Below are 21515 nucleotides of genomic sequence, written 5' to 3'. Positions count from 1 at the left end.
TTGACAACTACTCTTTCAAGGATTTTTGATATGAAAGGAAGGTTGGAGATTGGCCTATAATTAGCTAAGACTGCTGGGTCTAGAGATGGCTTTTTGAGTAAAGGTTTAACTACAGCCAGCTTGTTAGTCCCGTGTCAGGTTGACGACCTGTTCACGGTGTACCCTGCCTCTCGCCCTGTGTAGCTTCCATCAAGTTTCATTGTTGCTAGAAAAATAGATGCTGTACTTTATGTCCTCCAATTGGGGAAATGTTCCTAGAAGGTACATAACACAACGGTATAATAAATTGGACACGAATGAAAAGCCAGAAATACAGAATACAAATGAGTGAATTGCTAAAAAAATATAAATTGACTGTTTAGAAAGACTCATTTATCATAAGTATCTGCTGTTCCCCAAAGAGAAAAATAAATAATATGACAACAGTTGGACACAGAACAAACCTCGAATCCCTGGATGATGCTGGAAGTATTGAATGCCCTGTACAAAATGTACTTTAGTCAAAATGTTGAATCTTTTTTTTGAACAAATACATTTGTGAGGAACAGTGTTTATTGACTGAGAGCTAATGAAGTGATGGGCCTCCTGAAAATAAATAAGGATTTTTGTCACCACTGTACACACAGATGGCTTACATAGCTGTGGAAAAGTAACACTCTTGAATATGTACGTGAGCAGGTTAAAGATCATAATCACTACTGTGAAGGATGGTATTATTAATGTAAAGGGCACCTAGATTAATTCGTTCGTTAATGATTATGTCCGAATATAATAACTTAACCACATAATTGTGCAAAGGAAGTAGTGATCTAAAGCCTCGGGGTGGGGGTGTTGAGAGGCATTAAACTATGTCCTTGTTCTATTGAGGCCAAATCCCTGAAGATGAAGTTATTTCACAATCACAGCCACTGTTATTTCACAGTGTGAGCCTATGGCACAAGAAAAAGCATCAACACAAAGACTACCCTGTTTGTTTTATGACATAGACTTAATATAGCCCAGTGGGTCTGCAGCTAATTTATTAAATGTCAAAAATAATCATCACAAAAAATACGGCATGACTAACAGCACCTTAATTTTGTTCCAAAATAAAGCTTTACTATAATGTAATAAATACAAAACACCAATTTTAAATTAGTACTTTAATTCCAAAAAACATTTGTTAAAATCTAAATCAGAACTCATCACACTGATCCTCCAGTTTCATTTTTTCACAGTTCATCCTAGGATGAAGATGCAGGGTTACTTGGATGCACACTTGGATGACGCTTCACACGTTTCTATGCTGCCCTCTGCAGGACAGACACTTTAAGGCAACATGACTTTACAAGTTCTGTTAACAGAGCAGGCAAAGCACTTCAGATGCATCATTTCTCTGAACCGAAGTGAAAGTTGTCACAGAACAGTAACTGGGATAAGACATTAACGTTGCTAACCAGAACTTTACTTTTAGAACATGCTTTAACATACAGCATGTGTTTCTAAGCAGCAGGTCAATCATAATGATTTCAAGGGTCATCTCATAAAACAGAGAAGCATCCTGAGACAAACTCTGACATGCATCTAATTAGAGAAAACACTAGGATTAAAGAATGCTACAGCAGTTCTTCACAGGCATCTTTATAGATTTAAAAAGAATTGTAAGATATCAAGTGGTTATTGAAAATTTTACTACAGAAGCTCTGAGAAGCCAGTCAGACAGAAATAAAGAAAAAATCCAGTGATTTTTAAAAGGGTGGTCTATTTCTTTTTTGTCACTCCTGTGTTAAAGCAACTCATTCTCCTTCCCAAGGCTTCAAATGCAGTCATTTTACACAATACGCACAAAGTGTCCGTTGGCATTGATGTACTGACACACTGATTATGGCATTAGTTGGTGGCTGTCGTTCCCAGCTTGTCACATAAGGATGAACAAACTACTCCTTTCACATCTGAATGTACGTGGTAAGTTTTATTCTTGAATGTAGAGTGTTAATGATGTGAAGGGTCATCTTGTAAAAAGTGTGATCATTCCATAGCAAGTAGTTTTTGATGGTTAGATGTAACCAGTGGGTGATAGCATTTAGAAAAAAAGCAAAAGCTTAGAAATGTATTTTCTTTTGAAATGTGAAGAAGGAAGTGGAAGACACCGAGCTCTGAAATGTGGCACGAACTGCAGTCTCCTGGGTGACAAACTCGTGACTTCTTTCACATCCCCTTTAACTTCAGAAAGCGTATTTTGTCGCCCTTTAAAAGAGGACCCATTATGTCTCAGCACCTAATATTGCCTCAGCCAGTGCATCAAGGGACAGATGCCAAAAGGACACTTTATGGGTATCTCTGCAGCACTAGCAGTAGTGCTTTATCTGACACCTGTGAATGAGAATGTATTGATTTATGACTTAAGAACAGGCAGGAAAAAGAAAAAAAAATGATATTCTATATTTAATATTATTCATATGGGAGAAGAGATGAAAGAAAACAGACTGTGTTAGAAGGTAAAACTGTTTTGGGGTTTTTGGGTTGTTTTTTTTGTTTTTTTTTAATCTGCCCCAAATTCACAATGTGTTTGTACAGTACGATTTTTGGTCAAGAGGTTGTCCCTGTGTTTTGAATGGAATATAAACTCTTATGTGAGAATGAGTGCAAAGAACAGTAACACTGATGACTGTATCAGATAAGAAAAGGTGGTGATTTAGACCCATTTTACTTCAAGTTAAACCCAACAAACCCCTAACGAGCTATGATGCATTTCTATCCAAAGGAAATTCATAAAAGTAATGTTAGAAATGTGCCAACACACAATGTAAGTGCCTCGTGTTTATACTAAATGCTGAAATTAACATGAGGGCCTTTAGTTTTATTTATAACATGGAATAGAGATACCTCTAGTGGCCAAAATTAGTACTGCAAAACACTTTTCCCCCAGTAAAATAACAAATTAAGAAAGATTACTCTGGCAAAAGAAATTCCAATTAGTCAAATACAGGAGAGTTAAGACTTTAGATAATGTGCAAAGCCCTCAATTTGCCACGAGGGCTTCTGCACAAAACAGCCTCTATCTTCATTAGGATTTTAACAGCCTCCTCCTCTGGTTCACACTTTCTCCACTAATTTCCTTCTCACTTAGAAAATGCAGCATTAGCAAGACTGGTCCTTATCTTCTCTTGATCTGAGAGTGAAATGCTAACAGAGGAACCAAGTAAAATACAAAATATCTGGTAAACGATAATGTAACTTTAACCTGCGAAAAGTCGATTTCCAGTTCTAAAATATAAATTAATCAACAAGGAAGATAACAAATAAATCAGTACCAAGAGTACAGCCCACATGGTTAACGTTGGTTGGAATGGTTATTATGGAATTACGTAACAGCTTGTTTAGTCATGCTTCAGTAATGGCTTTGGTATTTACTGTTACTGTCTATCAGAGTCACACTGAGGACAAGGCCGTGCTGGGTTTGTTTTTAAGCTTCATAAGTAGATTTTACAATTCTATAAATCCTAAACATGTCTTGGTATAATATGATAACAATCAATGGTTAGAAAAGGACTTATTTAAGCAACAATTCTTAATTCAATTATTACAATCACGTACCCATCTGTAGCTAAAATGATCATGGATATCCATTAATTTTATTATCTGTCATTCTAATAACCCATTACAGACCTTTTTGATTAAATCATTTCTAACTAATATCATATCATTAGTATTTATGGATAATCAGAAGAGGATTAGCTCCTTACTGGAAGTTGGTGCTCCAAATAAAAAAAACAATTTAACTACTAGCTGTGATGTAGAGGTAGAGCTAAAGGAGAGGGAAAGCATACACAAGCCATAACAAACTGTGTGTGTCTTCCTTCCTTCCCTTCTTTCCTTTGATGAACAGCAGAGTGACTGTGGGTGTAGTGATAGGCAGTAAGGGTGGCTTAAGAGCGGCTGGTCAGAGGGCAATCAGGAGATGATACGAATGCCAAAGTGTTTCTTGAGCTGCTCAAGGAAGATGAAGGTGAGCACTGTGTGGGGAATCAAGCGGATTCCTGCAGGAACAAGTCCCTGTAAACAAAAGTTACCAAGAGATTACTATTTGCAAGTTTCCTCTAACAAATCTATTCAATTAGAGCTCCTACATGAGATTAGGCAATAAACTAAACAATGCTTTTAATATTTTATTTATTATTTTTGTAAGGGTATTTCTTTTTTCTTATTTTAATTTCATGGAGGTCACAGGTACAGATGAGGCTGTAGATGAAAAATAGCTTCTTGGTGATCTCAGTCATTTGCAGCAATCTTTATTCATCTTTGCTGCCCTGTTGAATAAACTAATACATAAAAATGTTGCAGTTTGTGTTTATGCACAATGCCAACGTCATCAACAATTATCCCCAGCAACAACAAGAATAAGCAGTACTGTAAAAGATTATCTGCCCCCGCATCCACCAGATCTCAGCAACATAATCAATACAAGGCCCTGAAATGATGAAATCCATGGAAGTACAGCAAGTAGAAACCTGAAAGTCTGTCATGTCTCTATATCCTCTGGTAGCAGCCATTGTTAACCTCAGCTGCTGTAGGTCAATGGTTCCCAAACTGTGGCATGCGTACCACCGGTTGTACATGGGCTCCCTCTAGTGGTACGCGGGAAGTATCCCCCCAAAAAATAAGATTAAATAATATGCCATGTTCTGGCTGAGGGATTTCTGAAAAATTTAAAACGTAGACATTTCTGAGGTTGATAAAGTTTATTTCAGGTCATACAACCACCTCTAAAATGTTTGTTTTAAAAGAGAGTAAAATAACTGAAGTGATACATTTAGGTTTTAAATGTATTTTGTTTTGTGTGTCTTTTACCTTGTAAAATGCGAGTGGACCCAGTTGGGCTGTTTCTCGTAAGCAATGCATCACCCCCTGAAGACAGAGACATTAATTAAAACTGAATACCAGCAAATACCAGGATTAAGGGATGAAAGTATGAGAAATGAAAAAGTGATAATGAATGATCCACTCACTGTATACTCTCCTTTTGAATTCATCAGCCTCGTCTTCAGTACGTCTAGAGGCTGACACAGGAATGTAGCACAGCCTCCCTGCAAATGATGTAGATGCAGTTCATATGAGTGAAGATCAATCAACAAAAATGTGAGTGCAAAATGTCTGTGTGATCAGTTATCAAGATCGTGGTAGTCTTGAGAGCTTGGAAAAGGAAGCCACTGAACTCTAACTTGGTGAAGACACTTCACTTCTTGGATGAAGACATTTTGCATCTTAAGATAAAGGTTCGTTCAGTTTTAAAAACTGACAAAGTCCACTTACTTATTAAAGCTCTCAAGACTTTATACCAACTGAATTAGACTAAAATAAAACCAGATACTTACCGCAATGAAGCTGGAAAGAAAGTGTGTGAATATGTTATCTCCCATCATGCCTGTTCCTAACACCAGCTGCTTGGCTTGGTCATAACATGCCAACTACAGAAGAAGAAAATAAGAGGAAGAAAATGAGTGTTAGTGTAAAAAGAAATAATGTGCCCTTTCTGAATTTCCTACCACTTTCGAATTAAATAGTTGGCTGCAATTTGGATTATTTAAAACACTGTTTGCCCAAAAGATAGTGACATCCTAGAATTTAGTTTTACAAAAAACAAACAAACAAGTCCAAAATACAGTCAAAAATGTACATTTTGAGTTTGGCTCCTCCTAGTGGTAGTACAAGAAAAAAAGACGATGTCAACAGGTGGGAGTGTTGAGTAAAAATATTAAGACAGCTGGCTGTAACAGTTACACAGCGATCAGTCATGCTTGGAGAATGTAACAAGCACTGCATGTTGTCAAAATATTCTTGCTTTCTTCTTACACTCTATACAACAGAAATGCTGCTTGATGTTTTGCTGCTGCAGACCTTCAATGATCTGTCTCGAACATAAAATGTACTTTATACTCATTTTCTGACTTACAGTTTACATTTTTCTGATTACACTTTTAGAATAATTAGACGTGAGCAGTTAGAACAGCGCTACATTGCTTTTTGAATGTTATTTAAGTGAGAGTTACAAACCTTTTCAGCCAGAAAAGAACAAATGGGGTCCACTGTATGACGAAATATCCTTTTTACCTTGTTACTTTTAATTAAAATCATTCAGAAATGTTTATGGTTGTGCTACTCTGACATTAGAATGCATGCAAATTGCTGGACAAAATTATTTCAAGTATCTAAACAACTATCAAACTTTTCATAGTTACCGATTTTGATTATTCCAACAATTTAAGTCATGTCTGAATAATTCATTTAAAATTTTTGATCAATTAAGCACCAATCTTAACAGTTTTTTTTAGTCCCTTGACTGTGAAAGAATATTAATTAAATGCAGTGAAAATACATTTAAACTGAATTTCACATAATAGACTCTTCAGATCACGAATCGACTGAATGATTTTAAATACAAATAATGTCGTCTATCAGGAAATAAGAATATCACATCAATAACCCACCAATATTAAAATTAAAATTAAAATAGATGCAAATCGCCCATCATTGACCCGAGAACTATTAAGGTCTCTAACATTTTCAGACATTGTGATAATTGTTTAAAATTGGTATTGTTAAAAAAAAATACAGACAATGTTTCCTGATAGGAAATTGTAGCCTGCGAGCACATTTGTACTACCATAACTTGCCTGTCCCACAGTAACCATTGCTCCTCTGCTGGAGGCCATGGAGGCTCCTGAAAAGAGTTTCCTGATGCCCTCTGCATGACAGGATAGAAATCAGAAGTCACACGTGATACCCGTGAGAGCTAAACATGAAGCTATAGTATATCCTATTTGGTATTTACCTTCTCTGAAGACTCTAAAAAGTCCATCAATGGCGTGTTTGTAGCTGGAGGAAAAAAAAAAAAAAAAGCATTAAATTAATAAAAAAAACATTCAAGCCGAACTTTTTAGACTATGAGTTACAACACTCACTTTCTCCTCAGTTCTGGTGGTAGTTTCATGTCATTCTGCATCCTAGGGACAAGCACATTTCATATATTCTGATTTCAATAACTAGTGATTGCAGTAATTTGGATACAGAACTGTAACTGTATGTTACCTGACATTCACCATGTCTGCAGGGGTCCCAACAAACCCACCAGTGAAACCTGTTGGCAGAGAAACCTTGTTGGAATGCGTGTTTGTGAAAGCCCGAGTTATAGAAAAAAGTAACAAAATATTTATGTGTGTGTGTGTGTGTGTGTGTGTGTGTGTGTGTGTGTGTTTTAACTCCATTAAACTTATAAACAGTTGGGTCCTTAGGTAACTGACCACTGACCCAAACTGTAAAAGCAGTTTTCTTCTGTTTCTCAGCGATTTCAAACAATAAAAGCTTTTCTCCTAATACATGTTCCAACCTCCAAAGGCTCCCAGCAGGACCTTCTGGTAAAAAGGCATGGGGCCCTGGTTCGTGCTGCCCATCATGTCCCTCACTGTTTCATAGATGGCAAATCTGGTGAGGGAATATGACATCTGACAAGAGAAAGAAAACAAAGAAAAAGACAAGAAGAGAAAGAATTCTTTATTTAATTATTGAAAATTTTGTATTCTGGTTCTTTCCCCCCTTTTTCTTTTCTGTTTTCTTTTGTAAATCGACTAGTACGTACGTACCTACCTACCTAAAGCAAAGCAGTTTTAAAAGCAGCCTTTACATTAGTGAACTTTCATAAATTCTTCATTTATTATGTCCCAAGTAAAATAGTTCAAACCTTTAGTTTGTTTTGTTTTTTTCATTTTCAGGATTCACATAGGACTGATATCAGGCGAGTCAATCAGTAATCACATGGTCAGACCACCATTTAAGAGTTTTGACAGTACAGAGAGGTGCTAAGACCTGTGGGAAAATGATACTGACATCTCCATGAAGTTTGGCAACAGAAGGAAGCATGAAGTCCTCTAAAGTCCTTCTGCTGATAAAACCACGAGCAACACCAGCAGATGACATGGCACCCCAAACCACCACAGACTGCAGAAACTACACACTGGACTTCAAACACTTTAGATTCTGTCCCTCTGCACTTTCTCCAGACTGTATGACCTTGACATAAAACAAGGAAATAAAATGAAAATCACTTTCATCTGTAAAGAGTATTTTGGACCGTTAAACCAAAGTCCAGCTCTTTTTTCTTTATCCCAAGTAAGATGTTTTTGACACTGTCTCTGGTTCAGGATGAACTGTAGCTCCATTCCTGAAGATGTTTGTTCGTGGTGGCCCTTGATGCATTGACACCAGACTCAGTCCACTCCTTCTGAAGCTTTTCCAAGTTCCTGAAATTACTTTTCCTGGCAATCCTCTCACGGTTGTGGTCATTCAGGCTGCTTGTTGACGTTTTGATACCACACTTTCCCCTTCTAGTCAACTTTCTATTGATCAATGCATCGACACAGCATTCTGCAGCCAGGCTTTGTCACCTTTGTCAACTGAACAACTCTCAAGTCAGCAGGTTTCCCATGACTGTGGCTGAATGTGATAGAGTGCACAGTACTACTACTGTTTAAATTTACACAAACTCTAAATAAAATACGCTAATAATTTGAGATAATTTGGATTTCTGATTTTTATGAGCCTCTATCCATAATAATTAAAGTTAAAACAAAAATATTTGAAATATTTCTCTTTATTTGTAATGGATACAGATATTATAGTTTATTTTACTTACATAAAACATTTTCAAAATTGTCTTGAACTTCATAATTACTAATTCATTTAAACATTTGGGTGTATTTGGTATGGCTTAGGTGCGTGCGCCTTTAATTACAGGGTGGTTGAGAGGAGAGTTTAGTTCACTTACGGTCTGACAGGATTAAACTTGAACAACCCTTTATTGACAACTCTTCGTTCTCACCGCGGTCACACCTCTGCAACATTTATAGACTTGCAATTCACCAGTGACGTATTTGATCATACCCTGCTGCAATAAACCAGTTATTTTATTCATCAACCACAGTTAACTTCACATAATAGTCAGCACTACAGTGTAGTAAGTTCAAATAGTAACATTTTTAATCTCAGTACTATGCATGTGCTACAGGTACCAAATTACATGCTTAAAGTAAATGTCTCACTCTGTTTTAGTGAGAGAAACAACCAATGAAGAAAACAACACACACAAACACACAGAATCCTATGGTATGCACACAGGCACCCATACCTGTCTACATAGTGAAGCAGATAGACCACTGTATAGAGCCAGGACTCCGTCGTTCTTCACCACATGAACAGCCATTCCAATCATCCTCTTCTTTACCTCCTGCTGCGTCTGTAAGTGTACCTGGACAGACAGTCATGAAGATCACACAGTAAATACACAGCAAATAATGAAGAAACTGATATAATGTGTGTCTATTGTGGCTGATACAGCAACCTCACGAACTTTTAGTTTTACAGAACAACTTGTACCACAAGGGGTGACTCTGTATAATCTGAATTCTCTGGTATTAGTAAAGCTCTAAAACACTCACCAAGCTCTGATGAGACAGTCGTAAGAGGAGGATAAGTCATGATAATACGTGCAATTTAGGCAATCATAAAGAAGTTTTCCAAATGTGTTACCAAGATATACTTGTTTTATTTTTCTTATCAGAGAAGGTCAATGGTCCAAAATGTGGCTTTAATCCTATGTTATTACCAAGATTACACCATGAAGGTCACTGAGCCTTCAAATGAAACTGTTGTCAGTGTCTACTGCAGTAAAATAGATGTATAAATAGTTATGATTCCTTGAGTCGCTTTTTTGTTTAATCACCATCCTGCTGGTTTACACTGACAGACTGTTTTTAAGCACAGTTCAAGTCAAATGGGAAATTTAATATTCATTTCCTAGTTTTACTTTGGAGCTCTCAGTATCTCGTTTATCACAGCTTTTCAAAGTATCAGCAGTGACATGGAGAACTACTGACAGTCTGTACTGAATTCTGTTGGGTTGGGCTTAGGACTCTCTGTAAGACAGCCAAGTTCTTCCACCCCAAACTCTCTAATCCATGTCTTTGTGGACCTTGCTTTGTGCACTGGTGCGCAGTCATGTCTTGCTGTTCTAAACTCTCCCACAAAGTTGGGAGCATGAAATTCTCAAAATTGTCTCTTTATGGTGAAGCATTAACAATTTCTTTCACTGGAACTAAAGGGCCGAGCTCCACTCCTGAAAGGCAACCTCACACAATAATCCCCCTTCCGCCAAACTTTATACTTGACACAATGCAGTCAGACAAATACCGTTCTCCTAGCAGTAGCCAAACCCAGAGTTGTCCATCAGATTGCCAGATGGAGAAGAACAATTAGTCTCTCTCGAGAAAATATCTCCATTGCTCTAGAGTCCATTGGCAGCATGCTTTACATCACTCCATTCCATGCTGCTCGGCCAGGGAAACCCATTCCACAAAGCTCTCTACGCACTGTTCTTGAGCTAATCTGAGGGCCACATGAAGTTTGGAGGTCTGTAGCTATCGACTCTACAGAAAATGACAAACCTCTGTATACTATGCATCTCAGTATCCATTGATCTGGCTCTGTGATTTTATGTGACCTACCACTTTGTGGCCTGAGTTGGTGCAATTCCAAATAGCTTCCACTTTCTTACAATACCACTAAAAGTTGAACATGAAATATTTATTTTTTGACTGGACTTGTTCCACAGGTGGCAGCTTATCACTGTATCACCCTGGAAGTCTCTGAGCTCCTGAGAGCAACCCATTCTTTCACAACCGTTTGTAGAAGCAGTTTGCCTGACTAGGTGCTTGATTTTATACACCTGTGACCATGGAAGTGATTGGAACACCTGAATTCAATGACTTGTAAGTGAAAACTTTTGGTGTAGTATTGGGGTGTTAACTGCACAAGCACTACCCCGGCTTAAGCTGAGTTAAACTGGACTCGACAACATTTTGCATGTTTCTGGAATCTTATTTTTATTATTTTAAGCATGGCTGCACTTGAGGAACTTTTCCATTCTGTTCCTTGTTTATGCCAACACTGCTGTACGTGCTTTGTCCTCAGTGGTTACTATACTTAAGCTATCAGTGAACCAACACGCATTCACAAGCCAAGAAACACTTGTGCACACTCATCGTGTTGAATTATTACACCAGGATGAGGTGATAAGAGTCTGGCTAAATTATTGTCTTTTTAGGTGAGGTCAGAAAAATCTTGTTTAGCAACTCTCCAGTACAGGTTCAGAAAACAAAAAACAGTTTCTCTGATGGTGTAATAGATCTCCTGATTAACACACATACAAAAAAAAGTATGCTGATAGGGCATGACCAGGCAGTTTTCTTATTTGACGTGGGTTTGGTGATACACGTCATTCCTAAATGCAGATGTCCTGCTGTTAACGTTTATGGAAATGTGGTTTGTTGGTATGCGTTGGCTTTGTAAGTTGCAAAGTCGCAAACTGCCTTAATGTTGGGTTACAAACTACAGAATAAACCCCCAGTTCTTTTGTGTATGATATGCACTAATTATAAGCGTATCCTTTCTTTTCTTTATCCAATGACAGCTCCCTACAAAACCTATAAAGTTGTTATTATGGTATTTAACTCGTGGGGGAATGAAGGTTATTACAGAGGAGTAAAGATGACATATTTAGGCTGCAGTGGAACACCGCTCAATGCTCTGAACAACAGACTGAATACTTTAAATCTGTTTTTATGCTAAAAGATAGCAAGACAAGCAGTGACAAGCAAACATGGAATGCGACTCACTTCAACCGTATATCAAAAGTAAACAGATTCAGTGAAATTCACTTTTGTTAAGTAAACAAACAATTCTCCCACATGGGATCCAATTCACTCTGACACAAAGAATAACAATGGAGCGAAACAGCATCACCATTAGCTTTCAGAACACACCCTTTCATTTCCACAACAAGGAAATAAGCTCCAATTACTTGCCCTCAGTTTATGGAAATAACCACAGTACTGTATACAACACAATAAAAACTTGCACAGTCACTCTATTGTCTCACAGTGAAATCACTTTGTTGTTCACTAATGTAGACTATCATGTTAGACAAGAATAGCTTGTCAGTAATAAATCTCAAAATCACCTTAAACTAACTAAAATCAGGTTACTAACAAAAACCCCACGGGGGACAAATGTTGACTACTTTTTTATCATTTCCCGAAAACTAGTCCTTGAGGCAACTTTTGTTTTGGTTTAGCACTATATAAATACAATTGAACTGAACTGAACAGAAGCATCTATAATTTATGTTTTAAATAATACTTTTAGAGGTCAAAGGTTCATCACTGTCATGAAAGGTGCCTTGATTTTTCCTCTGCCATAAACTTGTATTTTAATCTTTCCCATAATTTGTGTGCCAACTACGAAGATGAAGCTACACTTCAAAAACATCTCCAACCAGTTCACAAGCTAACACACATAGAGCACTTCATGGCATTTTTTGCAGTGGGGTAATTGCAAGCCTTAACTACATAATTACACACCACAGGACTTCCTGAGGACCAGTTGGCCTTATTAGGCTCACATGCTGCTTTTTTCTGTGCAATCAAAAGGGAGTAACATAAGAAAGAATTTGAGTAATCTGTTAGAGATGTACAAATTTACTTCTCCATGCAGCAATGTGACGAAATCAACAAGAGTGAACAAGCATGTCCCTGCAAACACTCACAGATCTGCATTCTCCACCAAGGAGAGTATGTGGCAAAAGTTTTTTTTTATTTTTATTTCTCAGTGTGATTTAAATTGCACTTAATCTATTGATATCCGAACATACATTCTCTTCCATTTATCCATTTCACACTTGGGGCAGCTGGAGCCTAACTCAGCTACCATAAAGCGAGAGGCGGGAGTATCCCCTGGACTTAATGCCACCCTGTCGTAACACCACTTTTTTTATAATTTTACTCAAGTAATCAACATGTTTTGCTAATTAGACCTGTATATCCTAGACTGGAAGTCTAGTCCCAACTTATCTTAATTCATAAGTCATATATGTGTCATGAGTGGGCCTGAACAATAACGCCACTCTTCTAAAATTTGTCATAAAAATAAAAAGTATAATTTATCCATTTACAAAACAATTAGCAGCCTGAGATAAATACAATTTCCAAAATATATTTCAGTTTTCCACATTTAATGAGACTACTGTCACTGCACAATGCTTACAGTTTACAGATGACAGGAACAAAAATCTTCACATGTAGTTTTTGTAGCTAATCAATAGTACGTTTTTATTTTATTTTAATCAAGCTTTTTAAATATTGTAATACTTGAATTTTCATCCCATTTTTACTCCTGTAATTAAGCCCAACATCTCCGCCGAAGGGTTAGCAGTACATTTAAATGAAACATTGGGGTAATCGATGCCTTCACTGCAGGTTTCACACTTTAAAGACTCGTTCGATGGGGCAAGCAATCCGACGGCCCAGTTCGGGCTCCCAGACCGGATGTTTAACACATCTGTCTTCGACCATGGTACCTCGAAGTCTGTCTGTCTTTAATAAAGGCTGAAGGTGTGCAGCTTTTGAAAGCACAGAATGATATCTGAAAACCACTCTGTGATGAGCTATTCGCGAATAACTAATATGTCATGTTCCCCAGTACTGCCTCTGGGAACAGCTGTACCCATGTGTCAAGGCCTGCACACGCGGCGGAAGGTTACTGTGCCCCTTACGCCGCTCACCTTAAGGAGATCCAGAGGATGCGTGCAGCAGGCGGCTCCACATGATGCCAGCCCACCGAAATACCACCGCGACATTCGTTTTTCAGTCATGCTACCAGGCTCTGCTTGTCCCGTGCAGATACAGCGGTTACTTCCTTCCTGTCAGTCCGACTCGACACGCTGTCCGGCTGCTAGGGTGGCTTCGTGGCCTGCTGGGAACAGCTGCTGTATCTCTGGTGGTCTAGAGGACACGGATAACCTCGTTAATCTTCAAACATTGCGATAAGGGCCTGCGCTAAGGACCGGGGACTTTGGCAGCATCGCGCACACTCGCGCCACATCTCTTCTGTGTTTTGGTCTCGAGCTGAAGCGTAATAGGAATCAGTAGTTCTCAAGAGAAGAGGAGCACAGCCAATTGTCAGTGAGGACGGCGGATCTGCCTACTGTCCCCGAGGGTCGAGATCCAAAGGTCGACAGCGGTATGAGAACGCTACAGCCCCCGACACAGCAAAAACTCACATAGCCCACTTTTGCATCTATGAACTGTCACGCTTTTTAAAGCGACAGGCGTCCTCTGCGCAGCTGCAAACAAGACGAAGTGTCGCACTGTCCCTTTAAGAAGACAACTGTCGACATTCTCACTCAAGCGGTAACGAGCCATGAAAAAAAAAAAGAGTTTGGTGATGGATACTGTTCATATAAGACAACGTTTTATCACGCGAGACCACTTCAGGTGATTAAAAAGTGTAATTTAGTCATGCAGGAGGGGGTAGCATGTCCAAACACGTGTCTCTGAATGGTTGTTTGGTGTTTGTTTGTTTTTCAGACAATTAAATATTAATATTTAGAGAAAGAATACGCTTAAAGGACTGTAAAATAAACGAAATATAAGTGAGGCGTAGTGTGGGTAATAGCAGGCCTTAACATAAATATTTAATCCCTAGACAGATAAATATTACCTTTGGTTACTTCACCCGTTGCCTACTGATGGTGGTCAGAGGGCTCGGTGGCGCCAGTGTCTGGCAGCCTCACCTCTGTCAGTGCGCCCCAGGGTGGCTGTGGCTACAATGTAGCTGCCATCACCAGTGTGTGAATGTGTGTGTGAATGGGTGGATGACTGGATATGTAAAGCGCTTTGGGGTCCTTAGGGACTAGTAAAGCGCTATATAAATACAGGCCATTTGGTTTTGTTAATTATTCCCATATATTCATATATTGAACATGAACATGATTTTTTAAAACATAATCTCCATTTCAGAATATATTTGTTTGTACAGGCACAGGAAAGAGCTTTGACAGTATGACAGTGACAGGGGATTTCTTTAAATCACCCTGTAATTCTTCAGCTAAGACACCTGAGTTAGAAAACACAGAGACTGCAGTCATTTTTACACGCGTGGGCAGCAGCAAACGCACCCTGCAACTGCACACTGCTGCCTGCGTTCCTTTATTTTATACATGTCTGTGTGTGTGTGTGTGTGTGTGTGTGTGTGTGTGTGTGTGTGTGTACAAAAATAACAACGTCACTCAGAATCAGCACACACTTAAGATTATAGTTTCACTTCTATAAAAAACATGCTCTGCAGACCTGTAGTTTCCTGTCTACACTTACCTACACTGTACAGAGTGTACTAAAAGCAACGGGTTATTTCCCTTTTCTACATCTGTTCTCAAAAAGAGGAAATGGTTCAGTAGCTGAAAGAGTTCATCAAAAATTATTAGGTGAAAAAGTCACATAGACATTTAGATTGCTTAAACAACAGAAAAACACATTTCATGAAGCTGATCAAATTATATAAAAACAAAAATCTCTTGACAGACAGGGTTGTACATGCTTTGAGTCCATAACAGTCCATAACATAGAAAGACAACCACACATGCTACATGCTATTTAATGACTAATTGTAAAGATTTCCTTGCATTTAGCGTGTTGTTGTCAAATTCACTGGTGAGAACACTCTTAATGAATTACCTGTGGAGAGGTAATCATGACTGAGGCCACTCTAGCTTTGCAGCTTGATGTTTAACTTTTTATGCTGAGGCTCCAGAGCTGACCCCGAGTTCAGCAGAGAACTTATTCTTCTAGTCTCAAGAGAAAAGAAGCTTAAGAAAGGTGTGAAAAAAGTTGACTAGAATTCAGGTAGTTTTCAGTTTTAAAATGACATTTTTTATGTTTACATTTCACCTTAACTGAATTTGACATGTAGATTGCTTAGTGATCAATAAAAAGAGCACATCTCATGAAGCTGATCACATTATATACAATTTTTCCTCTGACAAATTGTACCATATTGCAGCTGAGGGTGCTTGGAAATAATTAGACTGTGAATTATGTTGTGTCAAAACAAAAGCGATAAGGGTGACTGAAAATAAACTCACTGTTTGTTCCATTCCAAAAAGAAGAACTCCTCATCAATATATTGCCCAATTGCACAAAAGAGGCCTACCTTTAAAAAAAACTTTTTAACAAAAGTTCAATATGTTGCTGTGAGGGCAGCATAAAGGAAACACTACATAGAGACACATCTTCTCAGGTGATGTGTGCTTTGTTTCTTTCTGATGTAAAACTAAACAATGATCACATAACACATAATGACACCTAAACCGGTCCCAAAAGTAATATATAAAGGTTGTTGTTGGAATAGTGCATTGTTTCCTTACAGTTTACTTGTGCCCCCTTGTGTTTTTTGGGTGCTATTACTACTCAAAGTGCTTTAAGATCCAGCAGCATTTCATTCTTCTCTTACTCATACTCTGTATGGTTAAAACACACACACACACACACACACACACACACACACACACACACACACACACACACACACACACACACACGCAGTAAATGGGAAATGGTTAACAAGAACAATGTGAGCCGAATGCTTAAATGATAATCTAGATTCTGCATAACGTTCAAGTTCAGACTGAAAAGACCTCAAAGGACAAATTTTGTTCTGTGTTCATAATCGGTGACATGTGAGGTAATCATTAACATATCATTGCAGCTGTCCTTCAGCGAGAATGTGTGTTGCTCTTGAGGCCATTTTTTTAAAGCAAACCCAGCTTGGATTTTTTTTTTATTAGATTAGGAAATGTTCAATGTGTGGTAAAGTCTTGACAATAAAGAGCACTGGGAATAGAATTTTGTGAACATCTTTTTCTGGGATGGTTACATTCAATACATGTTTACTCAGTTTCATTAGACATCAAATATGAACAGGACAACCAGCTGTTGTGATGGCAAACACATTTATTGTTGTGCATAGGTCATTACAATCCAAATAAAATAATTAATTAAAAACAATAGGAATAAAACAATTCTTAGTAAAGTATATTGTATTATATTCATTGCATTTGCTGACTTGACAGAAAAAAAATGCAGTATTAAAACACAATCAGAAAAAACACAAGTAAAAATGTATTTGTTTTATTACACTAAAATAGAAAAACTGTGTTTACTGGAAATAACATTTAGATCAATAATTATTACTAGTGGAAAAAGTCCCAACTGTCATCAAGCTATAAAATGTATATCTAATAATAGCAGACTAAAATGAAATTTAACAATTTCTTTGTGTGTGTTAAAAGTAAATGGCATTGCTCCAACTGCCCACACATATTTTCAGTGCAAACACCAGCTCACACAGCTACAATATGCACACTGGTCTTCTGTACACAGACAGCCCCCACACACGCACAAACACAAGCAGAGGCTGATTGGAATCTGACAAATGTAAGTCACATGCATTAGTAAACATCTGCAATCCACCCACAACTCATTTCACTTTCTACTCTTTTAAAAAGCCCTTCTATCCATTTCCTTAGCAGCTTGTTCAAATTAGGATTAATTAGTTCTTTAAAACCTGAATCATGAAATAACTGCCAGAAATCTTTTTTTTTTTTTGATAATGGAGTGTTTGTTGAACTTTTAGACAAAATATATATAACATTATTTCAAATTTTAATCTGCATATATGAGTTTTAATTTGTATCACATTTGTTACATAAGCCATATTTTTGCAATTTAGTCATTAAATATTTGTCATGCAATTTATATCATTTTTGAGAGTAAAAAAGTCATAAGCCTTCCACCTTATTAAATAAACTTAATTTAACAAACCAAACTTAACTTTATAATACTATGAAACCTATTATGTTCTGAATATCCCCTTGTAGATAATGACCTTGCAGTTTCCAGAAACTTAAATAATGAAGTTGTGACCTCTGTATCTGTTCAAATACCCACTGGTTTCATACAAAGGATTTCTCTTGTTGCTTTACCTCTCCTGTTGCTACTGTTTGTTGGTCGTCTTTTGCTGGTCTTCCGATAATGGGCAGAGCTCTTGCTCCTGGTGGAGGAGAGCCGATGTGCAGCAGAGCTCCCCCCACCAGGAGCAGTATGCTGGCCCCCCAACCCAGGTACAATGCCGGCCCCAGTTCTCTTTTCAAAGGCGCAGCAACATTTGGATCATAGAAGTCCCTGATGATTGCATAGGCAGTTCCACAGATGGGTATCAAGTAGGCAAGCCCAGCCACAATGAAGAGCACCCCTGCTATCCTTTCCAGTCTTGCCTTGGAGTCCTGGTTATTGTCTCCCATGCAGTGAGTACACTTGGCTCCTGACACCCCGAGGATGATGGCCAGAAGACAGAGAAGTAAAGACAGAACTGCGAGGCTCCGGGCTGCTTGGGTAAACATAGGCAGTGCCAGGGTGGAGTCATAGGTCTTGCACTGGATCTGTCCTGTGGTCTGAGACAGACAGTTCATCCACAGTCCTTCCCACAACACCTGGGCAATGACTATCTCTCCACCTACGAATGCAGATACACGCCACAGAGGAGCAGCACACACCAGCGCCCCACAAACCCAACCCAGCAGAGCCAGCACCAAACCCATCAGCTGAAGACCTGTTGATGCCATTGTTGCTTATGAAACTTTAAAAAAAATACCCAAAAGTGATCTTTTCTTTGAAATACCCTGGTTCAGTTTTTTTCTTTTCTTCTCCACTATATTCCAGTCATTTAAAGGGATTTTAAGCTGTTTGTATGGGTCCCTTCAATTCAGTTCAGTTCAACTGAATTTTATTTATATAGCTCCAAATCACAACAGCAGTTGCCTCAAAGGCACTTCTTCTCCTCAGTGTGCTTTCTTTTTCTTCCAATAGGTATGCTGCAAAGATGAAATCAACTTCAGGAAATTAATTTCATAGAGACACATTTCAAATTTGCTAAGACATAAAGTAGTATCAGAAAATTTACACAGCAGTCAAAATGTAGTCCTTTCAATAACATATCTTACACAAATTTCAACACTTACTTTAATCTGTTATCCACAGACGATGTGATGGTTTGTTAATCATTTGTGTGTTTCTAGTGATGGAGAGTAGCCATATGATGCAAGTAGTTGATGTCTTTCTTCTGTTGTGACTGACCAGTTTGTCTCACACACAGAGATGTAGGAGGGCAGCAGTGTAATAGTGCATACTAAATACACACCACATACACAGAGCTGGTTATGCAAAAAATGAAATAACAGCACAAGGACACTAGGACACTTTGTTACAGACATTGTTGCTTGCTACTATGTTCTCATCTCTTTGAGCTTGAGTGGGCAGAATGAGGCGGAGGATGAAGTCAGGGAGTAGTTTGAAGCTCATTAGCATATGCCAAACTGACTATAGTGGGATACTACAGAATTGGAAAAACTCTAATAAGAACTAAAAGTAACATATTAAATTATATATAATATATAATAAATTATATAATATATTGCTTTATATATTATATAATGTTTTAAGTTTTAAGCTGACAAAAAATTTGTTTGGTTTTTGTAAGTTGTTCTGTGATCAGACAGCCACTAGATGACATTAGAGACACTGCTAACACTACCACACTGGCATAAGGTCCATTTGAGGCCTATGTTTTCATTATTTCCGTGCTACACAGGCTTTCCTGATGGTGATATCCTGTTAACAGTTTTGAATAGCATCCACTTATACTCCTTCTGACACAGCTGGTTTCATTGTTTCAACATGAGGTCCCTTGTTTGTTGTCACTGCTTCTCCAGCTCAAAATAAACCTACTAAATAACGCCAGACTTTCTGAGAGTAAAAACACTGTCTCTGAATAAATTACCTAAAAGTCGAGTCGGCTTCTAAACCTTTGGTCCATTTATAACTCTACATAAATTAGTGTGAAAGTGACAAAATGAACGATAATGAAGGCAATTTAATAATCCATATAACAGGTAATTTAATGGAGTTGTATTTGTTTACTTTTAATTTTAGTATGCACTTTTAAGAGTAATGCTGTGTCTGGTAATGTGTTGTTTGTTTATGAGCTGACGATGTGCAGTGGGAGTTATGAGGGTAAAAACTAAGCAAAATCCATATTTGACATGTCTCACAGCATTAAAGAAACATACAAATAAAACGTGTTAACAGAGAAATGTTTGCTAACACTGTTGAAAAAGACCATTTAAGATGTGAAAATCTGACTCCATATTCAGAATGGATTTCCACCTTACAATATACAGAAATTACTTATAAGAATTACCCATTCCCGCAGTTAATAATCACTGTTGGTGTAAAGGTTTTACAGGACACAATTATCTTTTTTTATTATTTGAGCTATTATTTACTTATGAAAGTGGCCCTTTTGCATTTGGTTGGTTCATACTTAATTCCCACAATATCAGAAAAATGGTAAAAGGGGCCACATTTAAGAGCAAATTGTTGACACCTAGACATAAAAGTCCGAGTTTTTATAGCATTTACTTTGTTATGCTTCTTGTGTTTAGTACAGAACTGAAAGCCTTTGTGATCACTGTATTCAGAATACAATGGGATTAGGTGTGTTCCTCTTGCTTGTTGCAGTTGTAAAGATATAACATTAAATTATAATTAAAATATACTAAGAACACCATAAAACCACTTGCACACATTAAAAAAGAAGTAGCTTTACCATGATGTGAAATGTAATGAAATAGCATAAAATTTAATATGTAAAGTCTATTTTTAAGCAAATTAAAATGCTATTTTGAGCCTACTTATCAACATCTTACCTAAAGTGTGTTTGCCAATTCAGGGTGAGACCCTGTTCTATGGGGGGGGAGTGTGACGGCCAGTGGGCTGGCCTTGTGTTTTGCTTTTTCTTTTACCTGTTTCTTGCAGGTAGGTGGAGCTGACCCAATTACTGATGCAGCACACCTGAGGGGCCAGTCCCAGTGTATATAAAGACACCTTGACTGAACCAGGGTGGCTGGCTTTTGGCTTCCTCTGACGTGTTATGTTTATTTGGAAGTTTCAGTTATGGCTGTTATGTCCTTTAACTTGTGTTTAAGTTGCTTTACCTTATTTTCATTAAATATGTCTTACAGTCTTTAAAAGCCTGTGTGTGGTCTCCCATTTGTTTGTCACTTCCTATGAGCCGGGTTGTGACAGTGTTGCCTTGCAAGATGGCACTGGTGTACGTGGCTTGCCGTCCTCGGCTACATCTGCTTCGCTGCTTCTTACCCTCTCTACGCTCTTTATGGACCTTGGCATTGTATTTTTTTATCCTTTTAGTTGTATGCGCATCTAATGGCTGTGCACTGATTACATACGACAGGCAAACACTTTTAAATCTAAGACTCTCTCATTCCTCTCGGCCTGATCCTTGCTGGAACCTGAGTGACGCCACCGCGCCCCGACCGGACCCTCCGACCGGCTTCCTCCACCTACCTATTCCAAATCTACACAAGAAACGCTATAGGAAACGCGGTAGAAGGAGCGGCCATCGCGTTCGCTTCAGGCTCTACTTTAAAGCCAGAGCCACAGGCTACCCACATGCCAGCCTGGATATTTTATCTTCTTTCCCTCCTTCCCAGGAGCGCTCTGATGCTAAGTTGCTCA

At 38.1% G+C, this 21515-nt stretch overlaps 2 protein-coding genes across 3 annotated transcripts in view; both read right to left on the bottom strand.

The window, feature by feature from the left end:
- Window positions 1–1127: 1127 nt before the first annotated feature.
- slc25a10b (solute carrier family 25 member 10b) lies at window positions 1128–14538 on the bottom strand. Its single transcript, XM_082537970.1, has 11 exons — window positions 13649–14538; window positions 9161–9280; window positions 7367–7481; window positions 7069–7117; window positions 6942–6983; window positions 6812–6855; window positions 6654–6724; window positions 5355–5447; window positions 4989–5066; window positions 4831–4887; window positions 1128–4035 (listed from the first exon to the last, which is right to left on the bottom strand). The coding sequence occupies exons 1-11, from the start codon at window positions 13736–13738 to the stop codon at window positions 3934–3936; spliced, it is 861 nt and encodes a 286-aa protein (XP_082394096.1). The 5' UTR covers window positions 13739–14538; the 3' UTR covers window positions 1128–3933.
- Window positions 14539–16974: 2436 nt separating this feature from the next.
- The window catches only part of LOC309709379 (claudin-4-like), a 39436-nt gene continuing 34895 nt past the window's right edge, over window positions 16975–21515 (bottom strand). Inside the window, exons 1-2 of one of the 2 annotated variants that reach the window (XM_082537971.1) lie at window positions 18941–19281; window positions 16975–18793 (exon numbers count right to left, since the gene is read on the bottom strand). In XM_082537971.1, coding sequence (XP_082394097.1) covers window positions 17876–18544 — 669 coding nt within the window. In that variant the 5' untranslated portion in view covers window positions 18545–18793; window positions 18941–19281 and the 3' untranslated portion in view covers window positions 16975–17875. Of the gene's footprint in view, window positions 18794–18940; window positions 19282–21515 lie in introns of those variants that run through there. The other variant, XM_082537972.1, reaches the window with a different exon arrangement.

The sequence above is a fragment of the Aulonocara stuartgranti genome (genome assembly GCF_965226115.1).
Source record: "Aulonocara stuartgranti genome assembly, chromosome: 6".
In the NCBI taxonomy this organism is placed as follows: Eukaryota; Metazoa; Chordata; class Actinopteri; order Cichliformes; family Cichlidae; genus Aulonocara; species Aulonocara stuartgranti.
This window is presented reverse-complemented; position numbering and strand designations above follow the sequence as displayed.